The 19100-nt window shown below is 37.8% G+C and overlaps 1 protein-coding gene across 1 annotated transcript in view; it reads right to left on the reverse strand.

Moving 5' to 3' along the window:
• Window positions 1-19100, reverse strand: part of POLR2B (RNA polymerase II subunit B) — a 45181-nt gene that overhangs the window by 10640 nt on the left and 15441 nt on the right. The window contains exons 7-16 of the mRNA XM_006730828.3: window positions 17341-17505; window positions 16046-16242; window positions 15774-15893; window positions 14411-14597; window positions 13596-13739; window positions 13222-13361; window positions 12767-12878; window positions 7981-8135; window positions 6895-7093; window positions 6410-6578 (exon numbers count right to left, since the gene is read on the reverse strand). Coding sequence (XP_006730891.1) covers window positions 6410-6578; window positions 6895-7093; window positions 7981-8135; window positions 12767-12878; window positions 13222-13361; window positions 13596-13739; window positions 14411-14597; window positions 15774-15893; window positions 16046-16242; window positions 17341-17505 — 1588 coding nt within the window. The remainder of the gene's footprint in view (window positions 1-6409; window positions 6579-6894; window positions 7094-7980; window positions 8136-12766; window positions 12879-13221; window positions 13362-13595; window positions 13740-14410; window positions 14598-15773; window positions 15894-16045; window positions 16243-17340; window positions 17506-19100) is intronic.

The following is a 19100-nucleotide window of genomic DNA, read 5'->3' on the forward strand; positions in this document are numbered from 1 at the left end:
GGGGAGGGGGGTGAAAGGATGGTTAGCCTGGTGATGGGTATTAAAGAGGGCACGCTCTGCATGGAGCACTGGGTGTTATACACAAACAATGAATCATGGAATACTACATCAAAAACTAATGATGTAATGTATGGTGATTAACATAACAATAAAATTAAAAATAAACAAACAAACATGGAGAAAAAAATAAATAAAAAACCAAAAAGTTACAAAAGCAAATCCTCTCCTTTTTCATCTCTTCCTGTCTTCCATAACTTCTATGGTTTCAATCTTGCCATACTTTTTTTTTTTTTTTTTTAATATTTAAGTAGTATCTATACCCAACAGGGGACTCAAACTCACAACCCCGGGATCAAGAGTTGCACGCTCCTCCAACTGAGCCACCCAGGTGCCCCCAGAGTTTTGTTTTTAACTTGAATTCATTTCTAACACTTTAAAAAGTAAATCTACACAAAAGCTTAGAATTCAAACTTTTCTTACAAAATCAGATCCGGCATCACTGGGCCCACTTATACACATCACAACCATAGCTGAAGCTGAACAGAGCTAACCCCAATGGAAAGGCAAACCTCTCTTTAACTCACCAATCCTGCCTAACCATGTAGGAGTTTGTGGCTGCAAGCCCTTTTAAAAAATAACACTAAATACTTTGTGCTAAATATAACCTTGACTGCTCTCTACAAAAGAAGAATCATACTAACAAGAGGGCATTTGTTCTTCTGAGTACCTTGCTGGGTTTGTATATTTAAATTTGAAGCTAAAATGCTCTGCTTGGGGAGGAAAAGGAGTGTGAAATTCTCCAAGGAAAGGGCAATGTCAGGGAAGTGGACACTGGATAAAACCCTAGTAGCAGGCAAGGCCTTCAGAGAATCAGAAAAGTCAAATACATAGTCACTCCTCAGGTGTGCAATGAAAGCTCCTCCTGAAATCTAAATGATTTCCTCTATGAAATCTTTAGTAGCATCCACATTGGTCACCATGCTTTTGTGTGGATTCTTTGGGAGAACTAGAAGAATTTTAAGTTTCACAAATGATCAAGCAGCATAATGCAAGGAAAATAACATAAAGATGCAGGTTCCTGGGCGCCTGGGTGGCTCAGTTGGTTAAGCGACTGCCTTCGGCTCAGGTCATGATCCTGGAGTCCCGGGATCGAGTCCCACATCGGGCTCCCTGCTCAGCGGGGGTCTGCTTCTCCCTCTGACCCTCTTCCCTCTCGTGCTCTCTGTCTCTCATTCTCTCTCTCAAATAAATAAATAAAATCTTTAAAAAAAAAAAAAAGATGCAGGTTCCTAAAGGCAGGGGAGGCTCTGAAAAGTGAAGAATTTGCAGAAATCTCAGGGTCTTGGGAGATGTGATATGATCCTACTACTAAGGAAGCCAGCAGTTGGGCATATATCACATCTGTGATACATTGAACAGGGAAGACTTCCCCAGCACGTCCTCACATTTTGGTGGAGCACCACCTATGCCCCGCACCTTTTTCCAGGTGATGCAGCCTATAGGTGCTCAACTGTCTTGGCCTTGTGAGGCTTTCCTGTCTCTTCTGGGACAATTCCTGGATCACCCACATATGCTACATCAACTAGAGCCCAGGAGGCAGCCCCTTCCTTCCCAGAACCTTTATCCAAGGTATCTGGGCAAGACTAAAAGATCAGCTAAATTTAGCTAAAAATAGTTAACTTCTTAATTATGCTTCTTACAGTTTTTTCTTAAAAGCCCCAAATCAAGATGCAATGTAATAGAAAAGGCACAAGAGAGAGAGATAGGAGGAAAAGGTCTACATTTGGTCAAAAAGGAAAAACACAGGCCAGAGTCTAATTTCTGGACTTCTATTTCTTAAGTTGTGTAACTTTGGGCAAATAACTTAACCTTTCGAATCCTGTCTCCACAGTTGTAAAACAGAGATGATACCACCACCGCTATTTCTAATCAGTTAACATTTACTCCTCCCTTATTAACTACCAGGCACTAAGCCATGAGTTTTAAGTGGATTTAACCATTTAATCATCACAAAAGCTTTATGAGGTAGGTACTACTATTATCTTCATTTTGCAATTGAAAAAATACCAAAATGCTTTTATGATCCTTAGAAATAACATGTGTGAAGCACCTGGATGGTGTTTCACACAAACTCAATGCTCAATAAATATCAGTAACTTCGATAAAAATATCTGTGAGCTAAGGGGCTCTTAGGTGGCTCAGTCGGTTGAGCAGCTGACTCTTGATTTCAGCTCAGGTCAAGATGTCAGGGTCCTGGGATCGAGCCCCAAGTCTGGCTCCGCACTCAGCAAGGAGTCTGCTTCAGGATTCTCTCTCCCTCTGCCCCCCTTCACTCACTCTCTAAAATAAATAGATCTTAAAAAAAAAAATATCTGTGAGCTAAAGGACTATAAAAATGTGAAATCTAGGATTACAACCCACCTGTTAAGACAGGTTCACACCCTTCCTGCCACTTTGTTCTCACCCACTTCAAACCTCAGCTCAGCACCGAGGAGGCTCTAAATCTCTAGACATACTTTAAGTCAAGATGAGATTCTGTCACAAGGATTTTTGCTCCCAGATGATGTCAACCAAAGTAACAGTACACTACAGAAACAGGAATGATACTCATCAAAAAGACATTCCTTGGGCACCTGGGTGGCTCAGTTGGTTAAGCGACTGCCTTCGGCTCAGGTCATGATCCTGGAGTCCCTGGATCGAGTCCTGCATCGGGCTCCCTGCTCGGCAGGGAGTCTGCTTCTCCCTCTGACGTCCCCCCTCTCATGTGCTCTCTCTCATTCTCTCTCTCTCAAATAAATAAATAAAATCTTTAAAAAAAAAAAAAAAAAAGACATTCCTTAAGATAACTTGATTAGCCCCAACCCCTCGGTCAGGGCTCAGAATTTGGCCAATGTAGCTGGCATATAAGACAAGGCCAGGGCCAATAATTCAGCCAGGAGGTCAGGAGATTGGTTACATCAACAGAGTGAGCAAATAAGTAAAGAAACTGAGGCCAGTGGGAACCAGATTTCTCCTTATCAGAAAACGGAGTTCTAAAATAAACACTCCGGTGTTGGACTGAGATAGGAGATACTAGTGTGAATTCATGTTTCTTTGAAATGTAGTCATAAAAATAGACAAAGTGGCGGGGGCGGGCAGTATGTGCATACATGGTTTTCCTAGGTTATCAGCTGAGAGGGCCTAGAAATGATGATATTCTAATAGCAAGAAGCACACTTAGCACCCACACTTTGGTTTCCAAATACTATCCTCACTGAAAGGAGAAATGGCTGAGTCCAGGTTTAAGGAAAGCACAAAATACAAGTATGTAAAGAAGGATGAAGGACCTATCAGGAGTCATCTTGAAGCTGTTCCCACTGGAAAATCTGGGAAATTTTTAGCATCAAAATGGAAGGAATGATGGAATTAGAAAAATCATCATTTGGCAACAATCATCATGCTAAACTAGTGGCTGACAAGGAACAGAATATTTAATCGTCTCAAAGTATCTCTTCACAAAAGACTTATTTACTCTGACTTATATACTATGACTTACAAAATACTTATAATTAACAAAAAATGGAAAAATCTGACAGACACCATCTTAATCACATGATAAAAGTTAAAAGTCACTATTAATGGGACATATAGACAGCATGTGCCTCCTGATATGATGCAATGATAAAACAGCACACTTCTTTGCTAGTCCTGCCAAAAATTCATAACCTGAATACAATCATGGGGAAACAGTCAAAGGCAAACTGAGAGACAATGTACAAAGTATAACTTGCCTAAATGCTTCAAAAACATCAAGGTCATAAGAGACAAGGAAAAATTAAAGAACTGTTCCACCCTGAGGAGACTAAAGAGACATGCAACTAAATGCAATGCACAATCCTGGATTAGATCCTAGACCCATAAAGGACATTATCAGGACAACTGGCAAAATTTGAACTAAGGGGCGCCTGGGTGGCTCAGATGGTTAAGTGTCTGCTTTTGGCTCAGGTCATGATCCGAGTCCCACATCGGGCTCCCGGCTCAGCGGGGAGCCTGCTTCTCGCTCTGACCCTCGCCCCTCTCATGCTGTTTCTCTCTCGCTCGCTCTCTAAAAAATAAATAAAATCTTAAAAAAAAAAAAAAAAATTTGAACTAAGGATTGCTCACTAGATGGATATCAATGTTAACCTCCTGATTCTGACTGTGGTACTGTGGAGAATGTCCTTGTTTTTAGGAAACATTCACTGAAGAATTAAAAAGTGATGTGGCTTCACGTCTACAACTTACTCTCCAATGGTTCAGGAAGAGAAAGGGAAAGAATAAGGCAAATGTGGTAAAATGTGAAATAGGAAATCTGGATGAAGAGTATACAGAAGTTCTTTGTACTAATCTCACAACTTTTCTATCAGTTTGAAATTATCTCAAAATACAGTTTTTAGAATAGATAATGTGATTAAGGCATGAAGCCGTAACAGAACTGAAAAGCATGTGTAGTCCCTACCAGCCATGACTGCACGTACTTTTTCCAGTATCAGAAGAACATTTTATTTCAAATCTAATCCTTTACCTGTATTTCTTTTTTTCCTCTAGCCATAAAGAAACTATTAGCTAAATGTTGAAGAAAACACAACAGTGCGAGCATCCTCCAAAGACAGGAGCATATTGTAGGCAACCTAACAGACCGTGTTTTCCTAGACAAGAGTAACCCCTTGTGGAGGACTATGAAAATAAATCATTCTAACCTATGAGAATTTGCCATCAAAATGTTAGATCCCCTAGTACAGTTAATAATTTAAGGCTACTATTTACAAAGCAAATTCTACTAAATAAATAACATTATGCACAGTTAAAGCCAAAATCCTATTAATAATAAGGTAAGAAAACAGTTATGCCAAAGAACTATGCTGCCTCCTTTAACATTCAACGCTTCCCTACCCTTTAGATTTCTCTGCACCATTTTACCTGTTGTCCAGTCTCCTTAAAAATCTCCTCCTGCAAATTCCTGATTCTCCTAATCAGTTGTATCTCAAATCTCTTCTCATTTCTTTTCCTGGTGCCTAAAGTTCTGTTTCTGGGTTTATTCTCACTTTGAATTTCCCTCAACAATTTCATGGTATTCCAAACTTATCACTAATATATCAATAACTTCGCAGCTCTAGATTTGACCTTCTTCCAAACCACATTTACAACTATTAGAAAATCTTTTCTGGGGGCACCTGGGTGGCTCAGTCAGTTAAGCATCTGCCTTCAGCTCAGGTCATGATCCCAGGGTCCTGGGATCAAGCCCTGCATGGGGCTCCCTGCTCAGCGGGGAGTCTGCTTCTCCCTCTCCCTCTGCTCCTCTCCCTGCTCATTCTCTCAGATAAAAAAAAATCTTAAAAAAAAAAAAGAAAGAAAATCTTTTCTGGGGCGCCTGGGTGACTCAGTTGGTTAAGTGTCTGCCTTCAGCTCAGGTCATGATTTCAGGTCCTGGAATCCAGCCCCGCCCCTGCTCAGTGGGGAGTGTGCTTCTTCTTCTCCCTCTGCTTCTGCCCCTCCCTCCTGCTCATGTGCACACAACTCTGGCTCTCTCACAAATAAATAAATAAATAATCTTAAAAAAAAATTTCTTAGGTCAGCAATTCAAAATCAACATGCTGAAAACTGAATTTATTATCTTACCTCTAAAACCTCTTCCTTCTAATGTGCTCCCAATCTTATTAAGAGTATCACTCTCTTCTTGATCACCCAAGCCATGAACGCCAACAACATTTCCAATTCCTATCTTCCCTCCCTTCATGACTCCACATCCAATTAATCAAGTCCCATCAAGGGTATTCCAACAGGCACTCATCCTCTACTCTTCATTTCTTAAGGACCTTACCAATTCTTATTTAGACCACAGCAAAAACCTCTAAATTATCCCCTTCCAATACCATACCTGACTGTAATCTGCATCAACTGCCAGAATGATATTCCTAAAATAAATTTCTATTTGTATTACTTCCTTGCTCCAAAAGGCTGGATGAGTCTTCATTCTCAAAATTCAACCTGCTCTCTCCACACTATGAGAGACTAGTGCACTTACACTCCAGTCATACTAAAGTGCCATGACTACTGCTATTCCCCTATCTCATACATTCATGCATCTAAGCCCTTCCTCAACCCATCTCTCAAATTCAAATGCCCTTTCATCAACTTTATGCTAGTCTACAACGCCACCTCCCCTGTGAAACTGGCTCTAGATTTCCAGTAGGAATCAATCATTTCCTGTACTTCATCGTAACACTTTCCACGTATCTATCTCTTTATTGTGTTGTTTCCCACAATATAAATTCTGAGAGAATAGATGCTGTGTCATATGTATTTTATTAACCCTCCCAAGCACCCAGAAAAGTGCCTTAAGCACTTTTAAGACAGGATCTTAAAAACTGAAGAGCAAAACTGAACATACCTGCTGGCAGCTCTCTAAATCGTAGATATTCCATAGACCGTGTAGTCACAAGCGGTTTTTGAGGATAATACAGAACATGGGCCAATGTATCCATACGAACATGGAAGTTGGTGATATAAACTCCCATAGCCTGCTTACCCATAGCAGACTGATATGTGTTTCTAGGGGACTAAAGTAGAAATGAAAAGCAGAATCAATGAAAATTTAATTACTTCTAAAGGAACAAACTTCAGGGTACTATGTAAATCGGGAATATGGTTGGAAAAGGTTATGCTTTTTTTCTGAAAGGTAAGTGATAACCATTTGGAATAATCAAAATGGCTCCTAACAGTGAAACAAAAAGTAAGTATATTTAATGCAGATTTCATAGGAGTTCATAGTCCTTTCATCAGCACGCTTTTCTTTAGGAAAAACTACAGATCAATCTAGTTTTTATCTACTTCCCCCAATTCCTCACAAACCAGAAGTTAAAAACTGCTACCAACCTGGTTATGATCAGGAAAGGGAATAATAGATGCACAGACACCAAGAATCATTGACGGATGAATCTCGCAGTGTGTATATGTGGAACAATAAGCTACTTCTTTCTCCTGTAAATCATCTGGAGTCATTGCGAGCATCACTGTTTCTTCTTCCAGAGTATCAATGTATTCTACTACCCCACTGGCCACAAGATCCTGCCAACTAAAAGAGAAGAATTCACTTTATTTCCTTATTTACTGAAGTATTTTAACTAAGCTTACTACTTAACAAAGAGTATTCCCATATCTACATGTACAGATACAGAAAAAGTTCCAAAACAGGTATATTATTATTAATAGTGGGAAAAAAAATGCAAATTACTAAACAATACACATGAAGTGTGGTCCTATAAATATTACTATTAGTTTGTCTTGCTTTGTCCTAGAGGGAACTATTTGGGGGTGCCTGGCTGGCTCTGTCAGTGGACCATACGACTCTTATCTTGGGATTTTGAGTTCAAGCTCCACACTAGTGTAGAGATTAATTAAAATCTTTTTAAATAAATAAATAAATAAAGGGAATTATTTGTGAATATATGGGTATGGGTTACTTACTTTTTAAGAGGAAAATATGAATTGGGGGCTTTTATATATTTTTCATTATATATGTTGTTTGAAATTTTTTTTACAATAAAACATATACATTCAACTATTAAAAATAAGTTTTAAAGCAGGTTCATCTTTTTATTAAGTTTTTTACTTACTATTATATTATCCATGTTACATATACATAACTTATATTATATGTTATTTCTTATTATTAGACTTTAACAGGTCACAAAGACTTTTATTCTTAAACAAAACCCTACAAGTCCCTTACTTGATGACAAAAACCAAGAAAAACAAATGTGACTGCTAATAGTTTCTTTTGGGGGGCAGTAAGAATGTTCTGGAATTAGGTAGTGGTGACAGATGCACAATCTTTTTTTTTTTTTTTTTTTTTACAATCTTATGAATATACTAAAAACCACTGAACTGTAATATTTTAAAATGGTTAATTTTATGGCATGTGAATTATATCTCAATTTTTTTCTGACTGCATGTTCTTACCTGTAGTTGTTATATTCTCTCTCTTTCAATTGATCAATATGTCTCTTCTTCAAAAGTAGCTTTTGTTTTTCTACAATCAGAAGTGGCCTACAAATACGGCCTGCATCTGTATAGATCCGAATCTCCCTCTCTCGAATATCTCTAATCATAGAAACCTATAAGTAAAAAGACAAAACAGTCAGTCTCATGAATTTATTTTCTCTGTATCATTATGACTTAGCTAAAAATACAATAAAATTCCTAATAAATTTCTAGAGCAAACAATTATCAAATAAAATGGACAAATGTTTCTTAGTTTATCATTGTTCAATATACTAAAAACCTAGGTATAATTTAAAATTTTTAAAGAACAAATATTTAACCCTGATAATTATAAAGCTGAATAATATCTGGCAATGTCATGCAAGATAAAGTAAAATGAAGAAAATATATTTTTGGCATCACAAACACTAGTATATAACACCTTATTTTGCCTCTTTGATAATAACATAGACTTCACTTTGCAACCTTTCAGTAACCAACCCTGTATCACTTTGCATTGATCATACTTTCTCAGTAATAAGCCCAACTTCTGACACTTACCTATCCAACAAATGGATTATAGTCTATCTGTCCAATACAGCAGTCACTAGCTACACGTCACTATTAACACTTGAAATGTGGCCATTCATTCTGAACTGAGATAGGCTGCAGTGTACAACATGTACAAACTACAAAGTGGATTTCAAAGGCAATACCACATAAACAAAGCAGAAACAGACCCATAAAGACAGAGAACAAATTGGTGGTTGCCAGAGGTGAGGGAGCTGGGGGGATGGGCAGGAAAGGGTAAAGGGAAGTAAGAGGTACAGGCTTCCAGTTATGGAATGATTAAGTCACAGGGATAAATGGTACAGTGCAGGGAATATAGTCAATGGCATTATAATAGCGTGTATGGTGACAGATGGTAGCTACATTTGTGGTGAGCACAGCATAATGTATAGAGTTGTCATATCACTGTTGTACACCTGAAACTAATGTAATACTGAATGTTAACTATAATAATAAAAAAAAGTACCACACAAAAATAAAGAATGTAAAATTTCTCATAAATAATCCTTCATACTGAGTAGATGTTGAAATTGTAATATTTTGGATATATCAGGTCAAGTAAGATATATCATTAAAATTACTTTCATGGGGGCGCCTGGGTAGCTCACTCAGTTGGTTAAGCAACTGCCTTCAGCTCAGGTCATGATCCTGGAGTCCCAGGATCGAGTCCCGCATCGGGCTCCTTGCTCAGCAGGGAGTCTGCTTCTCCCTCTGACCTTCCTCCTTCTCATGCTCTCTATCATTCTCTCTCTCTCTCAATAAATAAATAAAAATCTTAAAAATAAATAAATAAAATTACTTTCATGTTTCTAATTTTTTTAACAAGGCTACTAGAAAAATTTAAATTACATATGTATCTCATGTGATATTTCTACTGAGCAGAACTAGAAAAAACATTCCCAGAAAATATAAAAATATATTTTGGGCAGGGGCACCTGGCTAGCTCAGTCAGAAGAGCATGCAGCTCTTGATCTCGGGGTCATGAGTTCAAGCCCCATGTGGGGTGTACAGCTTTAAAAAAAAAAAAAAAAAGGAAATTTACAATAAAAAACAGAATAATTACTAAAAGCACTGTAGAATTTGAAGTACCTATTTACAAAGAAATAAGTCAAAAAGGAAATAAGAATTTCCAATGAATTATCTAGATCTAATATATAACCTTGGAAGTCAACTAGAGAAATGAATTGACAATGAGTTAGGAAATGGAAAAACAGATTGGTATTTCTCCAACAAAAGTACTTTAAGAGAGTAAAATCACACCTTGGTACTTTTATTAAAGATTGGGTTTATTTAAGAAAGGAAAAGACTTAGATTACTGGGTTTAAAAATAAGAGTAAATCATAAAAGCTTGATCAAAAACATCAAGGTCTCCAAAATTAGTAAGTCGAAAGCCATTATATAGAAAATGTTCTATACCTTTAGCTCACTTCCTGTCCTTAAAAAACAATCTGAGGAGAAACACTATGTCTTTGAGCAGAAACACCATCAGTGGTACTATCCATTCCTAGAAAAGATGTTGCTTTCAAATGCATTGCCTTGAATCCTTAGAGAATTCCTAATAAAATAGTTTCGTTGTCTTAACAGGACAACATAAATTGTGAGCTGTGTCTCCTCAAAGCCCCAAAGGAAACAGGTATACTTTAGTAGGTCCAGAGAGGACTACTGACAGAACAGCCTAACAGGTCCAACAGAAGGCTAAAGTCAGAAATGGGTAAAATGAGGACCTCTGGTAGTTAGAAAATATGAAGGAAAAGAAAAAGTGCCAGACTCCTTCAGGAAAATATACACAATTCTCCCACTTACTTAGAGGCTCCCAAAATCACTAACAGGATATTAAAGTGCCTAGTCCAAGGACACAGGGTTAGTTTCTATGTTTAATAAACAATGTCTACTATATGTCAGGTACCATGCTCACAGCTGAAAATACAAAGTCATATTAATACATGTACCCTGCCCCTGGGGAGCTAATGGTGTGGTGAGTGAGGAAGGCAAATAAGTCAATAGGTACTATCTGGGACAAGCATTCTGTCAAAAACATTTAAGTAAAATATACACTATACACAGTCATAGAGATCTAAATCAGGGAGTCAAAGGCCAAATCTACTCTCACTTGCCATATATTTTTGTAAATAAATTGTTTTATTGGTTTATACACTGCCTATGGCTGCTTTTCACTACAACAGCAGAGGTGAATACACAACAGAGAGTATATGTAAACAAAGCCTAATTTAGTATCTGGGCCTTTCCAGAAAATCTTTGCCAAGTTGTGATCTAATTAAACTGGCAGGAGGGGGGTTGTTCAGATAAGGTATCCTGAAGGAGATGAGAGTTAAGAGAAGTTTTGCAGGGGTGCCTGGGTGGCTCAGTCAGTTAAGCGTCTGCCTTCAGCTCAGATCATGATCCCAGGGTCCTGGGATCGAGCCCCACATCGGGCTCTCTGCTCAGCGGGAAACCTGCTTCTCCCTCTCCCACTCCCCTTGCTTATGTTCCCTCTCTCACTGTCTCTCTCTGTCAAATCAATAAAATCTTTAAAAAAAAAAAAAAAAAAAAGAGAAGTTTTGCAGAATAAGTGAGATTTACCTGAAAAAAAGGTAATAAGAATCATTTTCCCTATTGCTCATTTTTGAGGAGGAATGGGGCACAAGGAGCACAAACATTCCAGGTTAAGGGAATGGGACCATGGAAAGGTAGAGAGACCTAAAACAGCATGAAGAATTTAATTTTACCCTAGAAAACACAGAAAAGCTGAAGAAGGCTCTTAGCAGAAAAACATGGTATTACCAAAGTTCTCAATCATAAAAAATACAGCCAATTTTGGTTCTTAGGCTTTCTCTTAGACCTGCCTGCTCTCAAGTGAAGCATGCTGTTGCTGCCTTCAAGCTGTGAACACTCCTGGTTCAAAACCCAGGGTCTGTCTGCTACAGGAAAGCCTGGAGCAACCAAACTCTTCCCTGCTCAGCTACGTAGAAAAGAGATCAGCTACTGGCTTAAATGTGTTACCGTTTCTCTCCAAACACCCACTTTCACCTAGACACCTAGACAGAATCCACAGTATAGATTTAAGGGAATCAAAAGACCAAGCCATATCCCTTAATACAGTACACTAAAAGCAAAAGTCCTATTTGAGGTAGTAATAAAGCTCATATAATATATATTAATGCTTTAAAAAAAAAACTATCCTAATCCCAAAGCACTTCAATATCCACCTAAATATAAAAATCTTTATAGAGGTGTATCACATTTTAAGAATGAATCTCTGGGTGCCTGGGTGGCTCAGTTAGATGAGCGTCCAACTCTTGATTTCAGTTCAGGTCATGATCCCAGAGTCCTAGGACTGAGCCCCAAGACAGGCTCCCTGCTCAGCGGGGAGTCTGCTTCTCCTTCTCCCCCTACCCTTCCACCCCACTTGTGCGCTCTCTCAAATAAATAAAATCTTAAAAAAAAAAAAGGAGGAGCGCCTGGGTGGTGCAGTTGTTAAGGGTCTGCCTTCAGCTCAGGTCATGATCCTAGGGTCCTGAGATCGAGCCCACCATTGGGCTCCCTGCTCAGCAAGGAGCCTGCTTCTCCCTCTCCCACTCCCCCTACTTGTGTTCCCTCTCTCGCTTTGTTTCTGTCAAATAAATTTTAAAAATCTTAAAAAAAAAAATCTCTAGATTCAGACAAAAGGAAAAATCAGAGATCATTATTCTCTTTTCAAAAGCATTATTGTCAGCTTTACAAGAAGATCCTCAAAAGAATTCCTTTTACTTTAAAATATACTTTGAGGGTGCCTGGGTGGCTCAGTTGGTTAAGCAACTGCCTTCGGCTCAGGTCATGATCCTGGAGTCCTGGGATCGAGTCCCACATCGGGCTCCTTGCTCGGCGGGGAGTCTGCTGCTCCCTCTGCCCTTCCCCCCTCTCATGCTCTCTCTCTCTAATAAATAAATAAATAAATCTTAAAAATAAAATAAAATAAAATATACTTTGAGTTCTAAAATATAATTTAAATTACATGTCAAATTTTTAGAAGCATATACCTAAAGCATTAAAGCAAGCAATACCTTATAATTAAATTTAGCTCAAACATAACCTAGACTTTTGACAATGCATTCTACAAGGAAAAGCAGTTAAAGATGCCAATGCAAAGAAAACTGTCACTAATCTTATGCCTTTTTTAGCAATCCCATAGGATCATGCACTCTTACTTAAGACTCACTTCAGACACAATGATGTCCATCTGACGCCGCAGTTTCCTTAGGGTGTTCATAAGTTGTTCAGGATCTTTATGTATTCCAACCCAGCAGCCATTAACAAAAATCTTGGTTGCACTAAAATGTGAAACCAAAAGCATTCTGCAGTTAGTAACTCTATATTAAGCAACAACCAAAGATTAACAATAGTTTCAAAAAAGAAATCACATTTGGGCGCCTGGCTGGCTCAGTCGGCTAAGCATCTGCCTTCAGTTCAGGTCATGATGCCAGTGTCCTGGGATTGAGCCCTGCATCGGGCTCCCTGCCCTGCAGGGAGCCTACTTCTCCCTCTCCCTCTACTGCTCCCCCTGCTTGTGCTCTCTCACTCTGTTAAATAAATAAAATCTTAAAAAAGAAAAGAAAAGAAAAAAGGAAAGGAAAGGAAGAAAGGAAGAAAGAAAGAAATCACATCTATACACACTCAGCAATAGCTGCAGGAGAAATTTCTTCTAAATTTTCCATACTCCACTCTTCTAAAAATTCCAGAATGGGAGAAGGTTGAGATCCAACCGAAATATAAGCCATCAGGGCTAAATTCTTCACAAGTCCTACAGCATGGCCCTAGGAATAAACAAAAAAATAAATCACACTGATTTAACATGCCTATCAAAATTCTTTTCCGTAAACATTTTTCCTTCAATTTGATTCCAGGATTTACTCTTTCTGAAAACAAAATCATAAATAAACATTAGTTCCAAAACCACATAGCATAATTACTTACTCCTACAAGTAATTACATACCCTACAGAATTATTGGTAGACTTTTTGTCCTGAATGTAAATTCTAATGTATTACCTCTGGAGTCTCAGCAGGACACACCATTCCCCACAATGTATTATGCAACTGTCTTGGTTTTGCTAGCTTGCCATCTCTACCAATAGGTGAATTTAAACGACGCAGGTGAGAAAGAGTAGATGCAAAAGTCAGGCGGTTTAACACCTAGAAAACAATAGCAAATCTTTAAGTTTGGGCATTTCTGTTACTCATATTATCACATTTTTGGCAAATAACAGAATGAGGCAAAGTCACATTTTTACCTATAATCAACTGTCAAACTTTCCCTATCCCTCTTTTCCCCCTTTCCCTGAATAATATCATTCACCCCATAACTTTAGTGCCCCTTACAGCAGGGATGGCAAATATGTGATGTACAGTTCTAACATCCCACATAAATACTTTGTTTACAATCACCTCCAATCACCAGGATGTTAGTTCCATAGGAGCTGACGCCCCAAACCCCCACATTGTTCACGGGTCAACATTGTACTGTACTTTTCATCAAAGGAAGGGAATACCCATTTATTCTCTGGGTCAGCATCTAACATGGAGCTCTGGAAACATACAAATTTCACTAACATGGACCGTCTTATCTCCCAAGCAGCTACACTACTTTATTAACTATCTTAATGCAAGCCAAAACCTTAATCTCTCTTAAGTAGTGCTAACAGCTAATTTAAGAAAAATTCCATTTTCGTAATTCAAAATCGCCCAGTGCTACTATACCTGAGAGAAAAAAAAAAAGGCAAAATAACTTATATTCAATGAATGAAAGGATCTATTAGTCGCACAACATTTTCCTATAAAACCTGCGGTCACAGTCAATGTCCTACCTGAGATACTCCAGCTCTGGCTTGATGAGCTTTCTTTTGGTCACCCCAGTTTCCCGTAGCTAAAGAATATTTTAGGCCATCAGATATAATCCTTGTTTTAATTGCCAATTCCAAGTTAAAATCCTTTCCTCGATCAATAAACTTCTGTGCATAGATCCGCACTTCTTTAAGCAAATTCTTAAACATACTGCCAAATAAAATTGGTATCGTTTTAAATATGTAAAGGTCGACAACATGCATTCTCAGTATGGACAATATGGCCCACAATGGGAAGGAAAGTAGTTGGAGGAAGGGAAGTATTAATACTCTTTTTATGTAAAAAGCACTGATGTACTTACAGTACATAAACATATATGAGGGGAGCAACTAGGGGAAAAAATGTCAAAAGAGACTCCTTAGTAGGGTGAAAACAAAAGGCTGAAAAACACTAATCTACAACACACTAAATAACAGAATATGTAGGGGTGGCTGGGTGGCTCAGTCAGTTAAGCGTCTGCCTTCAACTTAGGTCATGATCTCAGGGTCCTGGGATCAAGCCTCACATCAGGCTACCTGCTCAGTGCAGAATCTGCTTCTCCCTATCCCTCTGCCCTTCCTCCCCCCAACCCCATGCTCGTGCACTCTCTCTCTACCTGCCCCAAATAAATGTTTTACCAAAAAACCAAAACAGTATGTAGAAACACTGCTATCTTTTATTAAACTGTCTACATATTGTTTTTAAAAATAACTTTCCTGATTATAAAAGTGTTACTTGTTCATTATAGGAAATATGGAAAACAAAGACATATGAAAAAAATAAAACTCACATTACACCAATACTGCTAATATTTTGAGAGATTTCCCTCCAGTTTTTGTGTTTTTATAAAACGCAAAAGCAGGGGGCCCCTGGGTGGCTCAGTCGTTAAGAGTCTGCCTTCGGCTCAGGTCATGATCCCAGGGTCCTGGAATCGAGCCCCACATCGGGCTCCCTGCTCGTAGGGAAGCCTGTTTCTCCCTCTCCCACTCCCCCTGCCTGTGTTCCCTCTCTCGCTGTGTCTCTCTCTGTCAAATAAATAAATACAAATCTTAAACAAAAACACAAAAGCAGAACTAAAAATTCCAGTATCATCAGTACTTAGAAAATCAAGACAAATACCTTATAAAGCTACCAGAGGAATAAAGAAAATGTAATAAACTGTCCTCACAAACTTGAAATTCTCAAACATGAAGCAGAACAAAATCTGGACAAGTGGCAAAAAGAATGTAGCTAACTTCATATGTACCCAATATGGATACCAAGACAGTTTAGTACCTCCACTAGTGCAATGATCAATCTAAAGTGCAATTTCTCTACTTTTAACAATATCATTCTATCATTCCTTACCCTCTAAATAAGAATGCAAGCAGTGGCCCAGCAAGATCCAATCTTTTGTTCCCATAGTGATCCCTGTCATCTAATTCTCTTCGACCCAAGGCTGCTAGAAGCAACCGATGAACCATGTACCTTTAAAATAAAAAAAAGTGAAAAACAAAACATATGGCTTTTGGCTTTTAAAAAAACTCATGTTAAAAACACATTTCTGACATTTTTAACTTTAAGAAAAACTGTACCTCAATGGTATCTTGGCAAAAATCTTAAAACAATATTTAACATACCCCAAGAAATAAGCTTTTTTGGTCTCGCAAAAATCACTGACACCAACATGAGGGAGCATTTCTTTTTGTAAGACTTCTTTTGCATATTTAATTCTTTTCTCTTTAGTGACACCAGGCTTTGCCCCTCTTGAGCCAATGAAATTTAGTGCAACATTCTGTTCCTGGATGACAAAAGCTTCATCGAGAGAAGGTTTCACCTGTCAGATAATTCAAATGAAAGTTACTTTTAAATTCACATTTTCACCCTAAAATAAGTCAACTGTAACTTTAATTTATAACACCTTAAATATCCCTATGTACCTAATAGAAAATGCAAATATTTTTTTTAAAACCAAAGAACCACAAAATCTTAGAACTTGAATACACTTTAGGATCTAGAGATCTCTGACAAAATCCATTCATCAATACAGGCAATTAAACTTCCTAAAAAAAAAATACAAATAATTCTATTATAAAAAAAAAGAAAGTAGTGGTTTTTGGTTTTTACATTTTAATGAACTGCAAAACAAAAATTCCTTTGTTTTTAGAGGGAAATTCTACAAAGTAACTGGTCTATCCTCTTGAAAAACTTCAATGTTATGAAACACTGAGGAAAAAGGCAACAAAAGACTTAAGAGTGTGTAAAGACATAAAAATGACATGCAATACACAATCCTGGAATGGATTCTGAACCAGGAAAAAAATGCCATTAAGGACATTATCAAGACAACTGGCAAAAACCTAAAGATCTATGGCTTAATAGTTCTGAAGGTAAGTGAAAGGTTCTGATTTTGCTAACTGTATTATGAATATGTAATGAATGTCTTGGTTCTCAGGAAATACACACTGAAGTATTTAGGAGTAAAAGGCACAATGCCTAAAACTTACTCTCAAATGGTCTAGAAAAAAATAATGTGTGTATACAGATAGAATTCTAAATCAAACGTAGCACAGGTAACAACTAGTGAATCTGGGTGAAGAGTATATAAGAGTTCTTTGCCAACTTTTCTGTAAGTTTGAAATTATCTCAAAATAAAAAAGAAGGTTCAACTACTCATTTTCCTTTTTTACTAAATTGCACCAGACTGGTATGCTTTTATGATTTTCCTTACTACAGTTTCTTCTTGCTACTGTCAGTGAACTCTGGCTGCCTCTAGTTTTTATGTCTATTTAGGCTTTCACTACACAGTAAATGGCATGGGATTTGTGACAGCTAAATTACTCTTCAGAGCATCTTTCTAGTATGTTTTAAGATTAGCAACAATAACTTTAAACCTCTTGTAAAACACTGCAAATACATTTTGCTTTCACATTACCATTTCCATCATCTCTGGATCTTCAAAATCATAAATAATATGCTCTAAAATATCTCTGTCAGACACAAAACCTAATGCTCTGAACACAATAATGATGGGAACTTCCTGCTTGATATATGGTAGGGTTGCCACAATGCGTTGACCAATAGCACTCTTTTTTGCACCCTAATAAACATAAAATAAAACACCATTAGAATATCAGTACAAAGAGATCAGAGCCACATACAAACACCACGAGAATCATTTCATATACATGTTCATTGTATGTATTTCAAGGGAAATATACCTCCATACTTTAAGGAACATCCTATGGCTGCTTTTCAAAACCACTGGAACAGGTTTACTAATTTTATGAACAGGCTGATCATTTAGGCATGAGAGAACTTCCATCCTCTACTATCTGCCTGCCAAGATTCTCTTAGAATTACCCAATACTGTATTTGGAATTGACATCTGGCTACAGAAGAATATGAACACTGATCCCACACCCTCTCCCCTGGCCAAAAAACCCCCACAAAACACACACACACACACACACACACACACACAAAAACAGGCCACACAAACTCTCTGGAAAACAGACATGAGGGGTATATATATATATGGACAAATATGGGAAAAAAGCTAAGCAACGAATGAAAAACAATCACAGAGCTGGTCTGTAAGATATCTCTCATTTGAATAATATTTCAAAATTAACAAACAGCCTCTTTCACACAAGTTTATTTTTTCCAATTTCTCTTTAATTGTACACACATACAGAAATAAGTTACTAACCTACACTTTCATACAAACAACTGGCTTCTCCATTTCAATTATACTTCTTTAATATTAAGCTCTATCTTCTCTTGGCCTTATAACCCTACGTTATCATGGTCCCTCTAATAACAATTTCTGTCATCTCTCTCCTCCTATTCAGGCCTCGGTCCTTAGACACCTTATTCCATCTTACGGGTTTTCAGTTAACCACTCTTCATAAATGATATCCAAACCTTCATCTTGCTCTTTTTCCTGTACCCTCTGCCCTCATTAACTCCAAATGCCATTTGATGGTTTCTACTTAGAGGTCAATTATTCCATTCAGTCTATTATTTGTTTCATCATAGATCTTTTTCAGAATAAGCAAAACATAAGAAAATAATGCACACAACACGTACTCCCACAAAATCTTTTGTCTAAAAAATGAACTCACTACATTCTAAAAATCAATTCTTAGAAGTCTTCTATTTTATCCAGAACTTGAGGACAGAAGCCACAGAATCTTAATTGATTCATATATCAAACTTATCACTAAATCCAGATTTTTTTTTTTTTAAGATTTGATTTTTAAATAATCTCTACACCCAACGTGGGACTCAAACCTACAACCCTGAGATCAAGAGTTGTATGCTCGGGTGCCTGGGTGGCTCAGTTGGTTAAGCGACTGCCTTCGGCCCAGGTCATGATCCTGGAGTCCTGGGATCAAGTCCCACATCGGGCTCCTTGCTCAGCCGGGAGTCTGCTTCTCCCTCTGACCCTCTTCCCTCTCGTGCTCTCTGTCTCTCATTCTCTCTTTCTCAAATAAATAAAATCTTAAAAAAAAAAAAGGGATCCAAAGGGGTACGTGCACCCCAATGTTTATAGCAGCAATGTCCACAATAGCCAAACTATGGAAAGAACCAAGATGACCATCGACAGATGAATGGATAAAGATGTGGTATATATATACACAATGGAATATTATGCAGCCATCAAAAGGAATGAGATCTTGCCATTTGCAA

Source organism: Leptonychotes weddellii, chromosome 2, assembly GCF_054177405.1.
Source record: "Leptonychotes weddellii isolate Sample4059 chromosome 2, ASM5417740v2, whole genome shotgun sequence".
NCBI classification, from domain to species: Eukaryota; Metazoa; Chordata; class Mammalia; order Carnivora; family Phocidae; genus Leptonychotes; species Leptonychotes weddellii.